The following is a 22,698-nucleotide window of genomic DNA, read 5'->3' on the forward strand; positions in this document are numbered from 1 at the left end:
TTGCCCCAGCCAGCATGACCAATGGTCAGGGATGATAGTCCTCAACATCTGGAGCACACTATGCTAGCTTCTAAGACAGGTCTTAACTGCAATAAGCCATGTATTGTGTAGACCAGCTTGTTGGAAGAAACCCCAAACTACTGTATATGCATCACATTTTAAATGTTTTATGCAATACACAATTTGCTGGACAAGTTTAGATAACGCAGGTAACTCGCAGCTTACTTGCATTGTGAAGATTCAACTTTACGTGGTTGACAGCTGGCCAGTTGAAATCCCACAACTTTATACGCATGGAAGGTAGGGCACTTATAAGTTATTTTTGCACTGGGTTTTCCACATAACAAATCATACAGAAGATAATGTAAACTGGTGCCTCCTCTCTTTACATATCCTCTATGGCAAGACTTGCCTAACATAGGAACAAGCCACCAGCAGAAACTTTCGTTCTATAGTTCTTATTCATTCACAGGGCCTTGTGTAGTAGAACATCCTTATCAATCATATAAGTGTCCTGCTTTTACTACCTATTTTTGCTTGTCTTGTGTTACCCTTCTCTTCAAAGAATCATGGATTTGTAGAGTTGGAAGGGACTATGAGGGACATCCCCCTGCAATGAGGGAATCTTTCACTCAATGTGGGGCTTTAATCAGTGACTCTGAGATAGAGTCTCGTGCTCTACCGACTGAGCTATCCTTCAGGGCTTGTTTCAAAATGACTTGCTGTGGTCCTGTTCTCTCTCTAGTGGCCTCTGATCTTTCTAAAAGCATTCTGTTATTTTTCCCTACATTACATTATATTCCAAATCTCAAGCATATACAAGATCTCAGATGCACAACAGCTAGAGATAAACAACAAAGAAAAGCACACAATCTGAGCATTTTTGCAGTGTTTTGAACATATATGCGGATCTACTTTGCTGTATTGAAAGGCTGTAAGAAAAGCAATATTCTAGTGACAACGAGACTATAATTAGGCCAAATGAGTTTTAAACTGTTCAAATAATGATGCTGTATTTGGTGTTTTAATGAGACATGAAATGGCACACCTCTAACCCACATATAAAAAAAGTCCTTAATTATATCTCTCTTTTTCAAAAGGTAGTTAGTTTGCTCCTTGACTGTGGTTAAGATGATGAAAGACTTGTATTCTATTCTCTTCCTATCTGCTTTTTACTTGAACCACAGATCAATAAACAGTGTCACAGCACATAAGAAACCAAAGTCTCCCCCTGCTACGCTGCCACCATCAGCTACAACTCTATTGCTGAAGAAAATCTTCAGAGTATTAGAGGATATGCTTACCTTATAGAACATCTTTTACAAAGGAAGGACAGAAAAAGACTGGGAAAAAATTACAATCCACTTTGAATCATCTTGCTATATTAAAAACAAGCTTTATAACAGATGATTCAATAGGATCCAGAAATTTGCTAGGACTGAGACAAAAGGCTGGTGGGAAAAGAATGCACGAAGTACAGAATTTGAAAGAAAACAAGAGCAGAAATATATTTCACAATTATATGCCTGAAAAAAGAGTAGTGCAGATTTGAAATCCTAAAACTTTAATTTAGCGAGTTTCTCACATGAGCATTGTCAATTTGTTCTGAATCTTTTTTAGAAGAGTAGAAAAACATACACATTAAAGACTGTGCAGAGCAGACACCTTTTGATCATAGTAAGGCTCTCTTCCTTTCATTACAGTCTATTTTTCCCCATAGATCTGCTGTAAATGAGAAATATAACCTTACACGAGCTTTTCCAGAAGCTAAAAATTTAAGTAGCTGTTTTTGATATTCTTTTTCTTGCATTGACACTAACATAGTTGTGAAAGCCTTGCAAAGAAGAATAAAGGTTCTGAATCTTCAGCAAAACTCTATTTCATTTCCCCCCACCCACTAACTAGGGGTTCTGGCCTATTCTCAGTAATGCAAATATGAGTCCGATTGATTCCAGTCAGCTAAATGGATTATTATCAAGGAGCAGGCCTGCAGCCTAGTTATCAACTAGATATTTGGGGGGCTTTTTAAAAGAAAAAGTAGACATAAAAGGATTGTAAGAAATCTGATCACAGCTTTATGGCAGCTATTTCAGCATCTAATTTCAAATCTCATTTTGGAACCTGATTTATTTATTTTTTAAGCCAATGATGGTCGCTGTCCACTAGGACTAGTGAGGTGAAGGGCAGGGCAGAGGGCAGGGCAACTAACAGCAGTCAGAACTGGACGAAGGCAGAGCACACGTGCCACATACAGAGACAGAATTTAAGTGGTGAAGTGGGGAGAAAGAGTACGGCGAAGGGAAAGGAAGAAACAGGGAAGTTAAGGGGCAGAAGCAGCTGGGAAAGGGCAGACAAGTTATAGGCAGGTGGGAGCTCTTCTGTGCTGCACTGCAAGAAAGGAAGCCCTTTTATCCCAGCACAGCACAAAACCTAAACAACCAGATCATGGTTCCAATATAGCAACTTTTCCTCGGCTTCTTCTTGCTCAGTCTTTGAAGTGGTATGTTGGCTAAGCATCCTTCTGTCAGAACAGAACGCAGCATCAGCAATGTGAGAGGTTGAAACCATCCTGAATGAATTCTAATTGGTCGAGGGATACCACTCAAGAGTAAAATTGGGAGAAATAGGACTCATAGGATGGAGGTTTAGTTAAGCTCAGACTGGCTTGACATTCATTAGGTACTGGCAGCAAATGCAGATCTAGGGGAGCATGACTAGTTTGGTTGCCCAGGGTGTGGAGCTTCTGGGATGCCACAGCAGGCACCATAACTATGAAGTCCAATGGAAAGCAAAAGGTGGGAGGGGTGGCACTAGATTTTGATGTCACACAGGGCACCACTGAAATTTGAGACTCCAGGGTCTGCCGCTGCTGGCACAGTCATTTATTTGCGGCACAGAAGCTGAACAGACACTATATATAGAAAAATGTACACTCATGAATGAAACCCCCCACTCAGAATGTTTATCTTGTTAAAGGCAAACAGGTAACTTTCACATATTCCCTCTTGCAGACCTCTTATGTCCCCGAAAATCTGCCCTAGAAGGTAGGGGGAAATAACATCATGTTAAAATGGGAGAAATATTCTGCAATGTCTCCAGTGTATTGATTGTAGGCAATGGTCTCGAACAAGCCAATCGGCTAGCTGGCAATGTCGTCAGGCTCAACTTTGGCAAGGGTCAGCTCCACCTCCAAGTTCCTGATTGAAAATTCTAAAGTGGAGCTGATCCCAGTGAGGCTTGAAGTTACTGCTGATCAGCATAAACTCCAAGCCCTGCTTTCAGCAGAGATGGGCTTCTGTTGGTGCTTGCATTGGGTGCCAAATTTAAAAGGCACCAAGTACAAGCCCCACTAGCCAATAAACAATCAGGGGTGCGTTTTAAGATTCCTGACTGTTCCTTTGCAGTCACATCTTTACCTGCCCCATACCTGACATCATAAATGGCATCAAAGGTGGGAAAGGATAGCAAAAAAAAAAAACACAAAAAAAAACCAGCATCACAGGTAAAAGTAATAATAAATTAGGATTGGCTGCCAGGTTTAAATAGGCCCAGAGTATCAGAGGTTGCCCACTGCTATTTAGAGAATTGACTGATTAATAGATAGCTGTTAGAATAAAATGGCTGCCACTGAAAATTCTGTTGGAATATAATAAAAGCATGGTGCTTCATTTGAATAAGTACTGTACTGCACTCTTTCTTCAGAGTTGGAAAAGGCTCCTCTTGTGCAACCACATACACTGATACCAGAAAGCAGGGCTAGGAGTGTTGTGGGACTCCAACTCCCATCAGCCCCAGCCAGTGTGGCCAATGGTCAGGGATAATGGGAGCTCTAGTTCAGCAACACCTGAAGTAAAAAATGGAACTGACCCTGTCCATGTGAATATCCAACATAGACATTTGTTGGATATCAAACAGCAAGCCCCAGTGATTTAGTGCCACCGGATGCGTTTTTTAAAAAGCAGCTGAGTGATGCAGAGTTCTGGTCATTTTGGCTGATATAATACTGCCAAGATTCTGGGCCCATGAGGGGGGAAGGAATAAATAATTCCAGGCTCTACATTTCCTCATCGGAGAGCTCTCCCAGCTATGTAGAGGCAATGAAGTGCAGGAACAGCTGCTAAGGCAGCCCAAACAAAATGAAATGAAAAAGAAAGCTTCATATAATGGACATTTTCCTTCCAGCAAAGTCCCTTGCTTACAAGGAAACAGGGAAGGAAGAGCAAAGGAAGGTTTTTCTGTGATAAAACATAGAACTGTATAGGCCAGAACAAAGCCCTACATTGACACTGTACACTACTAACCAGGCAGGGCTAGTTGTCACTGTATTTATCTGCAACCCAAAAGGAGGTACCTCTCTGGTACCACTGAATAATAGGAAATGCAAAATATATAGATGGGCTGCACCAAAAAGAAAAGAAATAAAAACAAAAACGAATGGTATGGGAGTAAAACAAAACAGGGATGATGTAAAGTTACCTAGGCTTGCAAACTTGAGAAGTTTGCTGCATGTCACTATACTTTCAATTTGTGGTTGGCCTAATCTGATGAATGCTGTAATCCAACGTCTGTTAATCACAAGTAGACCTTAGCCCCAGGTAAATGTACATAGGTATCTACCCAAATACTGACAAATACTTATTTCATAACAGAAAAAACTAGGTTAAAGTAAAAAAAAAAAGTGTTTATCTGTAGTTAATTGGCAGTTTTGAGTATAGTATCAGCAATGACACCTGCCAAATCCCACTAAAATGACATTCATGATGAATGACAAGTGAAAAGAAATATTGAAATTGATTTTTGCTGCATAATCTTAGTTTGTATTATATTACTATATTTCAAATCCATTGCTGTGGTTTGTGGATCAATATGAAATCTAAACAAGTTTTATTTCTTGGGCTTATAAACACTTCTACTCATGTATATTGCTCATAGCTTCATGATCCTATGTTTATTTTAGTTTCAGTATAATAAATTTATGTAACAGTATGAAGACGGACACGGGTGGCGCTGTGGGTAAAAGCCTCAGCACCTAGGGCTTGCTGATCGAAAGGTCGGCAGTTCGAATCCCCGTGGCGGGGTGCGCTCCCGTTGCTCGGTCCCAGCGCCTGCCAACCTAGCAGTTCGAAAGCACCCCCGGGTGCAAGTAGATAAATAGGGACCGCTTACTAGCGGGAAGGTAAACGGCGTTTCCGTGTGCGGCTCTGGCTCGCCAGATGCAGCTTTGTCACGCTGGCCACGTGACCCGGAAGTGTCTCCGGACAGCACTGGACCTCGGCCTCTTAAGTGAGATGGGCGCACAACCCTAGAGTCTGTCAAGACTGGCCCGTACGGGCAGGGGTACCTTTACCTATGAAGACCATCCAATTAACCCTTCTGTATGTCCATAAAAAACAGTGCAACACCATACGTGTCTACTCAGAAGTTACAGTGAATTCAATGGGACTTACTCCATTTTAAAAGTATATAAAAGTATTTTTCATTTATTTTGTTTTTCATTTGCACCATGGAGAAGGGTGGTCTCCTTTTACATCCCAATTTCTTTTTCTTCTCTTTTTCACAGTAAGGCAGAGTGCCTTGTGTGTCATTATGCATGCTGATGGTGAACAGATTGCAGGGGGAAAATAGGCTGTATAGTCAACACACTGACTAGGGAAATCCTTTCTTCAATTTGACTTCATTAAACCAAACTTGCTAATTCCCTTAAATGCTTAGTTTATTATTGCTAATGAAAATATGCATTAATTATCTAATAAGGCATAGTATTAATATCATTAAATCAATGCTCATGGGATGTTGCTAGGAGCAAGGCAGAGTCTCAGGTCTAACATCCAAAGGGAATAATTACTTCCTAATAGTTTCATTTAAGGTGGACTTAAATTATTATAAATACTCATCTGTATGTGGGAGAGAATCAGATGAGATCTAGTTGAAGGATAGAACTGACTGAATTAACCTTGACTGAGTGGAGCTGTCTACTCACATTAGCTAAACTTTTTCAAATGTTTTTGACTAATATAAAGACTACCATCTAATACTTTGGGGGAAGGGTTTTAATCCAGCTTTCTGCTGATGTGTTAGTTTTCTATCTGCAAGGGGTTTGAACTCTGACACCTTGAGGGTTCTGTTCTGGTTTTCCAACTATATAAAATGTAAAAATGAAATTTCATTCATACTTTGGCATAATCTATCACATTTACTAAGGCAATAAGTTTTATCTACTAAAAATAAAGATAAATATGAAAGAGCTGGGGGGGGGGGGAGAACTACATAGGTGACAACTGTTTCTCCTTACCTCTTTTAACTTTGCAAGATTTTTTGTCTGGCTGAAGAAGATAACCTTCCACACAGCTGCAAGCATACGAGCCATCTGAATTTTCGCAGGTTTGGCTGCAGACCCCATACAGACTGCATTCATTTACATCTGATGGGAACATCAAAATGGTTTGATTAGAAGTGTTAGAATGAGAGATTTACATACAAAGCCCCCTTCCTTTTGTCTAAACATCAAGCTTTCTTTCATGTATCTTCTTGAGTCTCAAGCCATATGGTACAGTTGGAATCTGGGACATTAGCTGTCTGAAAAGATGGTCTGAAGAAGAAGAGTTTGGATTTGATATCCCGCTTTATCACTACCCAAAGGAGTCTGAAAGCGGCTAACATTCTCTTTTCCCTTCCTGCCCCACAACAAATACTCTATGAGGTGAGTGAGGCTGAGAGACTTCAGACAAGTGTGACTAGCCCAAGGTCACCCAGCAGCTACATGTGGAGGAGTGGGGAATTGAACCTGGTTCACCAGATTACGAGTCTACCGCTCTTAACCACTGCACCACACTGGTTCTGACTATCTGAAGGCTACCCAGTAAATGTGTGAAAGTTGATGTAAGAATGTTCACATCCTAGTTAAAAGCAGGATGACTTTCAGATTACTTCCATCAAATCTGTAACTGAACTCTAATATGTTTTCAGGGTTTCAATGTTCTGCTTTCCCCATGATCTGCCAATCTCACCCCTCCGTTCTGCTCTGTTAAGTCAGATCATCCTGGCTAAGCAGCAATGACATTCCATTTCTCTCACTTCTTGACAAAGGATCTTGCTAATCTGAAGAGTGACAGCACTGATTCCAACATTTTGACCTTTTTTAGGCCCCCTGCATAAAAGTAATGTCCTGTTTGACCATTGGCTATTTTCTCACTCATCCATGCCCAGGACTGAAATGCTATCCTGTTCTATCACAAATATCTTACTATTTCAAGGCAATGGTTCTTCAGACAACTATGCATTTAAAATCATATGCAACTTCTCCAAGATCTCCTGAAATCAAGATGAAACCCCACCAAAGTAGTTCATTGAGCTTGAGGGCTTAAAAATAATATGACAGAATGGTTATTTACCTTGGCACGTTTTCCCATTGATGCCAAGTTCATATCCTTTCTCACAGTAGCATCCAGTTCTGTTCCTGGATATAGCACATTTGTAGTGGCACTGCATTTGTTGACATTTTGGTTGCATTTCTGCAAAAGAAAGATAGTAAAATGTTATCAAAGTGAGCATATTTCATATTATTACTACAGCAACATTCTTGTTCAGTTTTTTTTTTAAAAGGGGGAAAAAAGTAAATGCATTTACACCACCAGAAGCAGGGCAGAATGGAAAGACCCCAACTCTGACATTCATGATCTTGAGTCTCTAGCTAACACAGTTTTCCTGAGGCAAGTTAATAAGTTCACAGATCAAAGTTTTACCTTTTCCACCCATAAAGCCTTAACCTGAAACACGGGCAAAGCAAGAGAGCAGGTTGATCTTTGGAGCTGCATTTGTTCTAGAATAGGGAACCCATGCTAACCTTGGTGTGTGTGTGTTTGTGTTTGTGTTTGTGTGTGTGTGTGTGTGTGTGTGTGTGTGTTCCAAATTTATTGGAGTCCTTCAACATGAGGAACTGTGGGCATTTTTGGACTCTTACAATAATGCCCCTAAGCAAGATGGTATTCCTTTTAATCTCCCCTCAACTGCATTCCTGAACAGGAACACTGTGACAGGGATTTCTTTAAAATGTAATATTTACATCTAAATCCACCAGTTCTTAAACATCCCTTCATATTATACAGACAAAGGTGAAGAACTTTCAAGCTGGTGAAAAAGAAGCCCTACGATCACTTGGTGCTAATTATAAATTGAATTCCCAGCTCCTAATTGGTGGTATTGGCAGCGCTGCCACTACCAGGGTAGAAGGGCAGCAGTAAATCAAACCAAACTGAAGATCTTCCAGCCAGATTATCTATTTAGCATGTCACAAGTACTATATTCTCCCTGTAAATGGGGGAGGGTGAGGCAACTGCAGCACAGTTTCAGTGAGGTCTATAACTTAGCTATGTCAGTTAACTGTTGCTAGCTGAACAGCAGTTTCTGTCACATGTATTTCAATTCCTATTGCTTTGTTTCTGCTTTGCCTTTTCTTTTGCAGATTATCTTTCTTCTCTTCTTTCTTTTCTCGCCCATGTCTCCTTTCAGCTACTCCCGAAACCAACTTTCTCCCTAGGTTTTGGCCTTTCCAAGCTTCCTGCATTCCTCTCTTCACTGATACAAGTATTCTGTCACCTCACAGGTATATATACTACACATGGCCTCCAGCTCTTGCTTCCCCTTCATGTCAGCAGGCATTAACAACTTTAACACTCTGGGGCAAATATAATTTAGCTTGCAATTCCAGCAAGTAAGGCAAAGGCCAATATACAAAACTGCTTTAAAATGGGAGTGACTTTAGGGGAGTTTGTATGCTACATTCAACAGCTGTACAGTCTGTGTACATGCCTATACAACCATTGAGCTGTACGTGTTATTCACATGTGACATTCAACAAGTGTACTCTCTCTAGTCTATACACATTTGCTGGCTGCAAAAGGGAATTGCTTCAATGACACTTATTAAATTTGTCACGGAAGCAATTCCCTTTTACTGGCAACAAGGCAAGGCATGCCAGGCATATTGCACTTCTTTAAACAGTATTGTGTTCATTACTTGTTCCTGGCCACTTATGTTCTTCTTAGAATTACCATCAATGTATTGCGTAAGTCAGATTTGAAGTGAAATGTGTGTCGGCCTTCTGAGGTACAAAGGAAGTGAAACTTTCCCAAGGGTTAGTAAACTCTACACATCTTTGTCAGGTATATCCTAAACTGAAGAACAAAGCATGCTTTTCCTTAAATGCAACACCAATATGAGGAAAACCAAAAGATTCATGTCTGAACAAGAGATGCACCCTCCAAGTTTGCAGTTGAACAACAAATGGTTTTAAAACTTTTATGAGCATGGTATAAGGAAGTAAGTGGAAATCACGTAGACCTATCTGCCTTTTCTATTGCACTTTTATCTTTCATCACGGCTCCAGACCTACTTTGCCTCAAGTAAGAAATATGCTACATAGTTATAGTCAGCTCTTTCTAGCTGGCTACTTGAATAAAGGAATCACCTATGACAAGGCCTTTCACCTTTCTAGGGAAAGTCTGAGGCCTGCAAAACTTCCCCCTTTACTGCACACTGGTTCTGGCTGAAAGTTAAAGCATGTTTCTATCCCTTGGAACAGGCATAGGCAAACCCGGCCCTCCAGATATTTGGGGACTACAACTCCCATCATCCCTGACCGCTGGTCCTGTTAGCTAGGGATGATGGGGGTTGTAGTCCCAAAACATCTGGAGGGCCGAGTTTGCTTATGCCTGCCTTGGAATGCTGCTAGAGGAGTGGCCACAGCTTATCTACAGTTTCACCAAAGGAAGTAGTAGGATAAAATTGAACTCCATGTGAAATCATGCTTCCCTCCATCCTTACTTTATTTTCACAAAAAGTTGAAAAACTCCATGATGTAGGTTAGGTGAAGAGCCAGTGACTTTGTTTCTTTCAACGTTAGAATTAAGCACCGTTCAGTGAAATCGATTGCCGGTAGCTCTAGGACAGCCCCCCAAAAGTGTCTTCACACAATCCTTAGTTCATTTGTGGAATATGCTACTATGGGATGTGGTGATGGCAAGTGACTTAAATGGCTTTGAAAAACGATGGGCAGAATTGTGGAGCATATGTGCCCCAAATAAACAGCAATTGGCCCTGACAAGTGGGACCTGCCAGAGCATCCTGGCAGGCGTGGTCTGAAGGGGTGGGGCGGGGCGTCACACGTGTGACACCATGCACACACAACAGCTGCCTCCCCCCAAAAATGTGGGACCCAACTCGGTGCCCCTGCTAATGCTTCACTTGTGCATACAGAAGAACCCAGAGCAGAACCCAGAGAACTAGCATTACTGTTAGTACAGACAATGATAGCTATATGGAACATCTAGGATCAAAAGTAGTCAATGGGGAAGTGTGGGCCGGGGGAAGATGAACAACGGGAAAGGTTGTTTGCCTTCATGCCGTACTTGTTGACTGCCTGGAACAATCTGGCTAGTCAGTGACAGAAATCAGGATGATGAACTAAATGGGCCCCTGGTCTGATCCAGAAGAGCTCTCATGTGTTCAAGCTAATGGCCATTCATTTAGTCTTATGGCTACAACTGCCTGAGGCATGAGGTTGCAGAAGCTTTTGTATTATTCCAGTAACTGTTTTGTATGCTTGGCTCAGTTCCTCAGTTAAAACCCATCAGGAATCTCTGACTTTCGCTCAGCTGTGTTCCTAATTAAAAGATCTTGCAATTTCATTTGTCAGTCAAGTTCTCGCTGTCTTATCCTCAATTCAACGAACCACCTCTCACACAACAAAGTCTTTATTGATTTAAGGCAACCTCTCTCTGGGTTTTTGATTTTTTTAAAATGAAAACAAGAGTTACCTTGCCAATCAGCAGTTTGCTGTTAATTCATCTCTTTAGCAATGACTAATAAACTTATTGCCCTCCTACAAACAATGAATTTTCAGAGAAAGAAATCCACTCATAATACAGTAATTCCGGCTAATTACTATCCCTTATTAGCCCTCCAATAACAAAGTGAGTGTGAAGCAAGGGCTTGCCTTCATATATGGTCTGTCTCCAAATAGTATGCTTATCTGAGGTACGTTAACGCATTTCAATACTATATTGGAATATCATCCAACTGTTTTGCAAAGCTGGTGTCAGCTACTACAGTGAGAAGGTCGTTGGGTGACAAATCTTTTATAATGGATAGAACAAAATGATTTGTTCAGACAGAATAGCATGAACAAGTCTTTTGTTCACTTGTTTCTCCCATTCCATCTCCTCCACCAGCACAACCCTGAGAAGAGCGGAAGCATTCACTTCCATTTTTCATGAACTGCAATTTAGTATTACATCCAAACCTTGAAAATTCCACTTGCACAGAGTTTACCATGATAGTTACCCCTTTTCTGGGTGGGTGGCGGCTGTGGCCCCTCACAGATCATCCGTTATCTCCAGTAGCCAGGATGAACAAGCTTGGCTGGCCCTGTAAATCTTTTTGGCTGGCCCCATTGCAGGGTGGGATTGCCCACTAAACTCTCTAATTTGAACTGGCCAATCAGGGGCCTGCTAGTGGGCGGAGCCTCACTGATGGGTCATGATTCAGATGCTTGCACTCTAGTCCAACAGTGACACATAAAAGCCACCTCAGTAGGGAATCTTTAAAGTTGTGGCCATTTCTAACCCAAATCATTCTCTGCTTGAGGTTGTTCATTACAGCTTAGCTATAGCCACTGCACAAGGGAGGTGGCGCTGTGACTAGGAACACAACTTTCATCTGTCACTCTCTCATAACTCTTCAGTTCTTATAAAATCAATATTTTTTCCTTAAACACACAAATCCAGGCAGCTCTTTGCTGATGCCACTTCATGCCTTCAAAGGCATACAACATTTTACCATAAAGGTAGCTTGATTTAGGACGTTGTAAAAGAATAAACAGTAGAAATATATAGCTTGTCATCTTTTACTAGTGACAATAACAATAAACTTTATTGATATAATTTAAACATAGTATATAATTACACAGTTCATTGAAAATTGTTAGCCTGCATGTGTCCTTTTGTAATTCTTATACCCTAGACAGGTTGTATTTCTTCCTCAAGCAAGCATAAAGGAGGGGTCTGCTGAATTCTTGTTGCGAAAGGGGGAGCCTCTCCTAAAATGTAACCTGATTTATTCATCTCTGTTTTATCTTTTGACTGATGAAAAGCATTTCAAAATCTTTAAAAGTGGATAACCAGATTCACTTCCTCTTTTCGCTGTTCTAATCACTCAGAGAGGTGTTTTTTTAAAATGCGTATTGAATTCCTTCACATTGCCATTTATGTCCGATTGAATTCAGTAGGACTTAGGGGCAAGTAAGATTGCTGTTCTGTTCCCTAAAACATGTTAACAGAAGTTGATGACAGAGACATTAAATCTTAATTCAGTCGCAAATCATTATGACGTCAGGTGACCAAGAGGCAGGTTATCCCACCCACCTGTCAAAGTAGGCCTCTGGATGTGGGGACAAGTAATGATCTGGTCTGTTAGGACTAAAAGGTTCACTACCCCCTGCTATATGGGGAGGGGAGAGGGTTTTTTTCAGATTTCCCCAGAAGGGAATATAGCTCAGTGGCTAGCCATATGGTCACATGAAGAAGATCCCAGTCTCAGGACCTGACCGTTCCAATTAATGCAGCTCAGGCAGCAATGATAGGAAATGATTTTGAGAACAGGATCAATTAGCAATGGAGACAAAAGAAGATGGAAGGCTGAACAGGGAAGAAAGACATAAAGAATATGGTAGCCAAGCCACATGTGGAGAATGAGCAGTCAACTCTCCCAGGCAGTTCATTTTGAGAAAAAAAGAAGCCTTCTCATGAGTGGTGCTTGTTCTCATTTTACTTATTTAAAATATATTTTAATGGCCTTATGATGAAAAATTCCAAGGTGGCGTATAATGGAGTTTCTAAAAATATTTACACAGAATTGCTGTAACTTCTTGCTTCTTTTCCTTTTCCTTTCCATTACTATTTCTAAGCAAATGCAAGGTCCATGGGGCTCTGGCTACATTGTTTCCCTGTGCAAAGTACTGCCTTAGTCAGCTGGTTGGGGTTGTCTAGTGATAGTGTTGCTATCACGGTTGCTATGATTTCACAGAATCTAAGTGATACAGTGGTACCTCTAGATATGAACGGGATCCGTTCCGGAGCCCCGTTCACATCTAGAGGTAAACGTAAATAGCAAAGGCACGTCTGTGCACACGTGCATCAATTTTTGCCGCTTCTGCGCATGCACGTGACATCATTTTGAGCGTCTGCACATGCGCAAGCGACGAAACCCGGAAGTAACACAACTCGAACGCACAACTTGAACTCGAACGCGCTCAACTCGAAGCCTATTTAACCAGAGGTATGACTGTAGTTCAATTTACCTTTTATATTTCCCAGCATAATATCTACAGTGCCACGATAATAATAATTTAAAAAGACCATAGAGAAAATATAGGTGGATTCTAAACTTGCTTACATTAAGGGAAACCTCACCAGATTCTACAGGCTTTACTTCTAAAGAAACTGTATTTTGGACTGGAGTCTCAGGACTTGTAGCATTCTTTAAACACAATGCACCTGATTTAATTGAGCCCCACACGACCATAGCTCCAAGATAGTCTGGTTACTTTATTTAAAAAGAAAGAAAGAAAAGTGTGGTCATTGTGCTTTGTTGTTTTGCTCTGCACTTTTGTCTTGGCATGGAGACAGGTTGAACAGACCCATGTCACTCCTTGAATGGATGTACACACAGTCTTCAGTCAAGCTGAGGGCATATGAGAACAACAGGGAGAAGAATAGGCCAGAGAGAGTTGGAGTGAGAACACAGCCCTATTTCACAGGATGAGCCTTCATACTGGATTGTGCTGCATATGTTCTCCTGGAATAACACAATCATTTTATGGAGCTTAAGTGAGCATCCTATTTTACTGACCAGTGTGAGAAGTCCTTTTTGGCTGATGAGATCAAAGTCTTTCATCAGGTCTATGAAGGTGGTGCACAAGGGGCATCTCTGCTCTCAGCATTTCTCCTGCAGCTGGCGGAGTGAGAAAATCATGTTTACTGTTGACCTCTGGGCTCTAAAGCCACATTGTGACTTGAGATAGACCCTGTTAGACAGTGACTGTAATCTGTTGAGAACTACATGGTTAAAGGTTTTCCACGCAGCACTCAGCAGGGAGATTCCTCAGTAGTTGTTACAATCATGGTGGTCACCTTTGTTCTTGTAGAGGGTCACGATGCTTGAGTTGTGCATGTCTTGTGGCATGCATCCTGTTTCCCAACACTGCAAGAGAAGGCCGTGGAGTTGCATCATGAGGGAGGAGTTGAGGCTGGCTATCAACACTTCTGTTGGGATTCCATCCCGTCCTGGGGTTTTACCACATGCCTATGAGTTGATGGTGTTCTTCAGATCATCAAGGGAAGGACAGACACCCAGATCTTCAAGACAGGCAGAGTCTGAACGCTGTCAACTGCTATGTCAGCAACCATGTTTTCCTGCAAGTACAATTCTTAATAGTGCTCTCTGCCCGTTGCTTCATCTGCTTGCTGCGGTCTGTGATGATTTCTCCAGACAAGGTTTTCAGTGGTGCAGTTTTCCTGACAGCTGTTCCAAAGGCCTTCTTCATGCCTTCAGACATTTAGTGGGTGTTGCTACTGACAGCAGGCAAGCTGAATGTTCTGACAATCTGCTGGGCATCACTCCTTGCTTTTCTTGGTGCAGCAAGTGTCTTCTTGCAGGACTCATGCTCAACCAGGGCAACTAACCCTACAGCTTAGTGAATGTAGGGAGGGTCATTCATCACACACACACACACACACACACACACACACACACACACACACACTGTCTCACGCAAATGTTGAGATGGCTGTGAAATCAACACAGGCTATACATTATGGAACCTTGCTGCCAGGGCCAAGCAGTGGCGTTGCAATGGGGGGGGGGCGGTTTGCCCCGGGTGCCATGTCCGGGGGGGGGGGGGTGATGACAAGAAGGCACCTCGTGGCAGTGTGAGCAGCCATCACGCCGCCGCAGCCGCATGTGGAGGACCGAGCGCTGTATGGATGGCGGTGGGATCCCTCCGTTGCTGCTACAGCCACATGTAGAGGATCCTCCGTTCGCAGCTGTAGCGGCAATGGAGGGATCCCGGCACCGTCCGTATGGCGCTTGAGTGGCAAACCGCTATGTATAGTGCACGTGTGGCGTCGCTACGTACGGCACATGCATCACACATAGTGATGCCACACATGTGCCCTATGTAGCAATGCCCCGCCTCAGGTGTCACAACACTTTCGTTTGCCCCCGGGGCCAAGTACCATAGCTGTCAACCTTCCTTATTTGGCGGGAAACTCCCATATTCCAGTGACGTTTCCCGCTGCTATCCCGGATTGTTGATATCCCGTAAATTTCCCAGATTTCAAAGAAAGCAGCTCCTCTCCCTCCCGGCTCCCTGCTGGCCAGGGAGGCTCCTCAAGTGCATTGCTCGGCTGCCCAATAAGGAGTCTGAGAACGACTGGCGGGTGGAGCTTGCATGCATTGTTCCGATCAAATCGGCTGCGTTGCCTGGGGACTTGTCTTTGCTTCAGCACTTCCCTGCTGTATCCCTTTGCCGGGTTGCTGCGCAGTGAGAACCACCGCTTGAGGCTTTGTTTGGCTGCTGGCTGGGCTTTCTGCCTTTGGCTCGGAGGGGCTCTATTCTCTCTCTCTCTCTCTCTCTCTCTCTCTCTGTGTGTGTGTGTGTGTGTGTGTGCGCGCGCATGTGTGTGTGTGTGTGTGTGTGTGTGTGTGTGTGTGTGTGTGAGAGAGAGAGAGAGAGAGAGAGAGAGAGAGAGAGAGAGAGAGAATGTGTCACTTAAGCTGACAGTAGGAATGCTGTAGCTCCACACACTTACCTTCACACAATGTGTAATTAACTTGGGGAATTTTTAACTTGGGCAGGATGTGGTGAGGTCAGTACTTTACATTTACAAGGGGATCTGAGAGATGAATGGGAAATACGGTTTGTTAGTATTAAGGTAAAGGTAAAGGTACCCCTGCCCGTACAGGCCAGTCTTGACAGACTCTAGGGTTGTGCGCCCATCTCACTCAAGAGGCCGGGGGCCAGCGCTGTCCGGAGACACTTCCGGGTCACGTGGCCAGCGTGACATCACTGCTCTGGCGAGCCAGAGCCGCACACAGAAACGCCGTTTACCTTCCCGCTAGTAAGCGGTCCCTATTTATCTACTTGCACCCGGGGGTGCTTTCGAACTGCTAGGTTGGCAGGCGCTGGGACCGAACAACGGGAGCGCACCCCGCCGCAGGGATTCGAACCACCAACCTTTTGATCGGCAAGCCCTAGGCGCTGAGGCTTTTACCCACAGCGCCACCTGCGTCCCTGTTAGTATTAATGGACAGCTAAATAGAAACGTAACCCCAAAAGTTAGGAGAAAGATATCCTGACTGGGTAGCTTTGCTCACTAGTAACATTGAACCATGAGGACAAGATGGTTGGACAGTGTTCTCGAAGCTACCAACATGAGTTTGACCAAACTGCGGGAGGCAGTGGAAGACAGGAGTGCCTGGGACAGGTGAGGCTGCTGATCCCTTATTTTGGCTGCCAATCCCTTATTTTTGAGGCTGCTGATCCCTTATTTTCAAATCTGAAAGTTGACAGCTATGCCAAGTACACTGTGAAATGATAAAACACTATCATCTTGTAGTTCTGAAGCAATGGGTAGCCCTTGAAGTCCTTCCTAAAGGTGGTTGTGGACAATGGCAAAAAATGTACATTTAAAGCATGTCTTATTTGCTCTTATCATGGGTGCCTCAAACTTTAGGTACGTTCAGTTCCCAAAGGCACACACAGCAGCCACTGTTACTTACATTTAATATGTTATTTATCCCTTTTGTAACACAGAATTAAATGTCTATCCAAAAGGCTAGTCTTAAATCACACACAAAGTCATTTATGCCAGCAAAGCACATGAGGAGTTCTATTAGCCTCTAAGCTTCACCCAGTAAACCATACAAATGAGGGCAAAAAAGGCTGCTATACTGCGTTCCTGCCAGTATTAAGGAACATCTTCATTCATTATTTTGTTTATTTTTAAGGTGCTTTTTTTTGAACTATAGTGCTGCTGCTCTAGTTATTTTTAATGGAACACGTTGCATATGATAGAATTATATTGCAGTATCTTTTTCCCCCATTTAAAATGACCTACTACATTATGCTGAGGCATCATCTTCTGCTTTACAAGCAAGAATTGTTCAGTACCATGTTGCCCTTGAAGAGTATAAAGAACTTTAGGACAGATTACTAACACAGCTCTTCTCAGAAATCACATTCTAATTGTATACCATACATATTCTAATATCATTTGCATATTCAGATTTTCTTTGCCTGGCTTGTGTTTCCATGGATGTGATTGTATCTATTCATGTTCTTTTTATTATTTGATACTCTAATGTCTAGACCTTTATCAATTATATGCTGTAAGCTCCGTGTTGTTTCTCCCTTTCCCCCGCCATTTTATATTACCCATTTTTTAGGTACATTTCTTTTGCAGATTAGGCGGTATGATCTAATTTAATTTGCCCTAAGCTTTTTGTCGTTTCTGCAGCATAACTCTCTCTTGTTTTCTTTCCTGACAGCAAAGGATACTATGATTGATAGAATTCAATTGCTGGTTTGAAATAATGCAGGCGGTTCTTATTGTACAGTTGTCGGCCTTTTTATGAGATTTACCTATTGTACCATGAAAAATGCGACAAAAATATAATGATCTTTGGTCACACACCTGGTCCCATAACTCTGCCATGGTAAATATACCATGGAGAATAGATATGGAGATATGAATTGAGATTCATAAGCTTGCTTACCAGTCATAGCTGTGCAGAGTCAAAGGCCAACACAGTAGCAAAATGATTCACATTTAAGATAATGTGAAATACATGAAGAAGACAGATGTGCTCTATTAGTTGTTGCATGAATAAGTTAGAAACTTAGGCAAGCAGGGTAATTACTTTGCTCAGTTCCAGATTCTATCCCATGTCTCCAGGTGTGCATCACTGTTTCCTTGCGTATAAGTGAAATATGCTATAATACTATGACAGCCTTCACCAACATGGTGCCCTCCTGAAGGTTTGGACTATGGCCCCATCAGCCCCAGGCAATTATTAGCATCCCTTTTATGAGTAAGATGCTTGAGAGGATGGTGGGCTGGGCAACTGTAGGCACCCCAGGATGAAGCAGTTTCTGGCCCAGTTTCAGCACCAAAGCCATCTGACTGATGACCTGGAGGGAGATGGAAAAATACTATTCTTAATTTTCCTTAGCCTCTTGTTGGCTTTGATTATTGTAGACCACAATATCATCCTATAGTGTCCATGGGGGCTGAGGGCACTGTGTCACAGTGGGAGGTACAGTGGGAGGATCCTGCCTCCATCATCACTGCCAGAGAGTAACATGTGGAAACTCCTCTTTGAACCCATAGTAACATTGCTATGGGGACCTACGGGGTTCCATATTGGCTCTCATGCTATTTAATGTTCTACTTATTTTTTAATGGTGTGTTAGTATTTTTCTTTTAGTTACTATTTGTATTGATGTCTATGTTGCACAGTGTATACATACACATCCCTCTGAGCTCTTTTGGAGGAAGGGATTTATAAGTGTCTTAACGAAATAAATATTACAACCTTCTGTTATCTCCGCAGCTACTGTAGTTCTGTGGTCAAGGTTCATATGGATGATGTTCTTCCACATAGTTAATTCTGTGAGCAATACTTATTAAATTTAAAACATTGCTAGACCCTCTATTGCCATATCTTCTGCTTTGCAGACAAAATATAGATATTAATTATAAAAACCAAACAAACAGGTCATATAGGGCAGCAAAAATACTGTATAGAAATGTGAAAGAAAACAAAAAAAAAATGTTCACTAGTGGGGGGGGGATAATGCCAAGTAAACTTCTTTTATGAGGATATTCTAAAGACAAGGAGCCACAAACAATTAGTATATAAATGGCAATTTCTAAAAGTTTCTATAGATCCCAGTATACAGATTTTTGATGGTTTGGAGTTTTGTTTCAGGAGACCCTCTTTTGTAAAAAGTCAGAAATACTCACAAAGGCTTCCCTTCATTATACAGCACAGTGGAAAGTAATTTGTACGAAATTACTTCAAAGAGAGGTTCTGAACCACCTGAGAGTGAAGAGTCAGATTAAATTGCATACTCCCAACTGGACATAAACTGCACTTAGATGGCTGTGCTCTAGATCAGCAAAGAAATTATCAGTGTTCTCTTTCAAAATGGGAACATAGCAGCAACACACTTCTCCCCTGTGATGTCAGGCCATGAATTTAGACCAAGGTGACAGCCACTCATTGATATGAGTAGTATTAGTAGTAATTCTATTATTTGTACCCCACACCTTAATCAAATTAATAAAAAACTACCTGGACACAGCTAAACATTTGATTCGGTGACATACATTTTCATTGAAATCACTGCACTTTTAGACATGCAACAAAACCTAAGATTTAAAAACTGGACAATCTGCACACAGGCAGAAACTAGCACTTTAAAAATATTGCTGAATAATTGTTCCTGAAAACGTAGAATGAAACATGGATGAAGAATATCTTATAACCTATATAGACAGAGAGCCTAAAGGCTCAGTACCTCATCCAGTTAGAGGAACATCATAGGATGATTTCTAGATCTTATTACAGATAGGTAGCCGTGTTGGTCTGCCATAGTCAAAACAAAAAAAATTCCTTCCAGTAGCACCTTAAAGACCAACTAAGTTAGTTCTTGGTATGAGCTTTCGTGTGTATCTGAAGAAGTGTGCATGCACACGAAAGCTCATACCAAGAACTAACTTAGTTGGTCTTTAAGGTGCTACTGGAAGGAATTTTTTTTGTTCTAGATCTTAGATAGATTGAATAAGTTTATATTGGGGAGGGCAAAATAGCACTGTCAATTCAAATGTCAAATCTATTATGTGAAACTGCTTTTAAGCTCATTTCTGTGTGTGCCGCAAAGCAGTTTTGCACTGCAGATGAAGTTTCCCCACACAAGAACTTACTGACCTTCAAAGTGTTGGTGCTGACCTTTAAAGCCCTAAACAGCCTCAGTCCTGTATACCTGAAGGAGCGTCTCCACCCCCATGGTTCAGCCCAGACACTGAGGTCCAGTGCCGAGTTCCTTCTGGCAGTTCCGTCACTGTGAGAAGCAATGTTACAGGGAACCAGGCAGAAGGCCTTCTCAGTAGTGGTGCCCGTCCTATGGAACGCCCTCCCATCAGATGTCAAGGACATAAACAGCTATCTGACCTTTAGAAGACATCTGAAGGCAGCCCTGTTCAGGGAAGTTTTTAACGACTGACGTTTTATTCTGCTTTTAGTCCTCTGTTGGAAGCTGCCCAGAGTGGCTGGGGAAACCCAGCCAGATGGGCGGGGTATAGATAATAAAATTATTATTATCATCATTATCACTCTAAAAATCTGAGGAAAACTGGGATTCCAGCCATCAGTCTTCTAAACCACCCACTATAAGAGAACTCAATTGGGTATCTGCATAGATGGCAAACAGCAGAGAGAGAGAGAGAGAGAGAGAGAGAGAGAGAGAGAGAGAGGAGAGACAGAGGGACAAACAGGAGGATTATCCTTTACAACTCTCAGATCACATTGAGAATCAGTTTTATGAAGCCAGTGCTGATCCTGTTTCTGTCTCACAGGAGGAGACTGAGTGCTTTGCATTTTAAGTGCACAGGGTTCAACATTGCTTTGGAGTTATTTTTCCAAGCACTTAACAGTTTTATAAAGTTTTGATCTTCAATAGGGAAGGTTAAGTGAAGCATAACAGCAAATGGCTTTAATTCTAAGCATCAGTATTGGCAGGAGGTCTGGGATCTCTAAGGAGTATTTTTTTCTTATCATTTCCCTCTAGTTGGGAGCATGTGCTTCAGGTTTTTGAGGCTAATACGATATCCCAAGGCACTGGATGTCATCATTGTATAGCTTGCTCTTTATTGCTGTGCTTTTTATGTCTTTATCTTTATTCAGTGTCAAGGACCTTCACAACTGGACAGCTTAAATGCTCCATCAGATTATTACAAAGATGACATGAATATTTTCGCAATGTTTAAACTTCAGCTGTGCTGATGTTCACCGTTGAATGCTTTCGGCATGAAAAGGAGCACAAGTTATTCCTTGAATAAGTTTTTCATGCTTTTTGGCTTTGTCACTGCCCCTCTCAAGACCACCACTTTGCGGTAGCTGGAATTATTGCACCAATTCAAAGAAAGAGCAACATCTTTGCCCCTGTTCACAGCACCTCAAAACACTTCAGTCCCTTCTGGTCCAAATGTATTGAAATACCCCACATTAAATCCTGCTGCTTTGCCACCGACATAAAAATTATGTTTGAAACCAATCCTTTCTGACTTGGCTAAGCAGTATTAGGGGTATTAGGACTGTGCAGTATTGATGGTGCAGTGCAGTATCAGGCAAAAAATATGCATGAATGGGGACAACTGTAACTTTGCAATCCATGGCACAGCATAACAACTCACAAAAATCATTGCCTTAAAAAATAAAAATAAAGGAACTTTATGGAGTACACATGAAACCAGAAAAAATGACTTGGCTAAAATGTTTCCCACTTCCAACCAAGAAAACAGAGTTTTCTCCATTTCACATTTAGCATCCACAGCATTTATTGATAAATATCCACATTCTATTAAGATATTTGTTACACACTAGATAGGACTTTTTCTGTATGCACAAAACAGCTAAAGGACAGTGCCACTGAGTGCATCAGAATACACACCTCTCAGCACTGAATAACCCTAGTTAGATGCCACCTTGCAACTATACCGAGCACCCATATCCTCTGTTGCTTTATTTTCTATATATTCTGCAAGTTCACATTCTGCAATCTTATGTGGCCGGGGTTTCACCGTCCTACCAGCTACCTTCAAATTGAGTAAATTAATGTACAATCTCAACACTGTCATCAAACTCTGGAGGTCTCTGGTTTGTTTTACAGGTGTAGTAAAGCTGCAGGAGGCATTATAAGGTTTAGATAACTACAGGATAGCCAAATGGGATTTAAACAAGCTACAACTTTATTGATGTCAGCAGGTTTTGGCATAGGCATAGGCATAGGCATAGGATTGATTGATTGATTGATTGATTAGATTAATACGCCACCCTTCATCATAAGATCTCCGGGTTTATGATCGCCCTATACTGTACATCAAATCAGGGTGACCTCTTCAAGATCACCATTTGGGAGGATGCTATGGCTCATCAGCCCTCCCCCCCCCCAGGTGTCTGGACAAAAGCACCTCCCCCCTGGATCCCTTAAGGGGATACCCTGAATTTGAGGGGCAGAGGGGCTACACCCCGCTTCACTCTAAGGATTCAGCCCAGTGCCTTATCTGCCATCTGGTTGTGACAATTGCTATGAGGTAGGCAAAAATCCCAGACAGGTCCAATTTGTCTGAAGGCAAATTACTTCCTGGCCCCAAATATGGTAACTGAAGACTTCCATAGCTGCTTTTAGAGCCAGGAAGCAGATCAGAGGGGGGAAATCTTTCCTCTGCTCTTCTCCTCATACCATGCCTCCCCCAACTCACCCACAATTGACTACAATGGCTGGCGAGCCCCAGCAGCCAGTATACCCAACAGAGGAGGGAATTGCACCTTCCCCCCATTACACCAGAACTAGGAGGA

At 42.1% G+C, this 22,698-nt stretch overlaps 1 protein-coding gene across 6 annotated transcripts in view; it reads right to left on the reverse strand.

Moving 5' to 3' along the window:
* Positions 1 to 22,698, reverse strand: part of LRP1B (LDL receptor related protein 1B) — a 754,317-nt gene that overhangs the window by 295,620 nt on the left and 435,999 nt on the right. For all 6 annotated transcript variants that reach the window (XM_028745157.2, XM_028745183.2, XM_028745175.2 and 3 more), the window contains 2 exons: positions 7,392 to 7,511; positions 6,293 to 6,421 (listed from right to left, as the gene is read on the reverse strand). In XM_028745157.2, coding sequence (XP_028600990.2) covers positions 6,293 to 6,421; positions 7,392 to 7,511 — 249 coding nt within the window. The remainder of the gene's footprint in view (positions 1 to 6,292; positions 6,422 to 7,391; positions 7,512 to 22,698) is intronic.

Source organism: Podarcis muralis, chromosome 1 (assembly GCF_964188315.1).
Source record: "Podarcis muralis chromosome 1, rPodMur119.hap1.1, whole genome shotgun sequence".
Classification (NCBI taxonomy): domain Eukaryota; kingdom Metazoa; phylum Chordata; class Lepidosauria; order Squamata; family Lacertidae; genus Podarcis; species Podarcis muralis.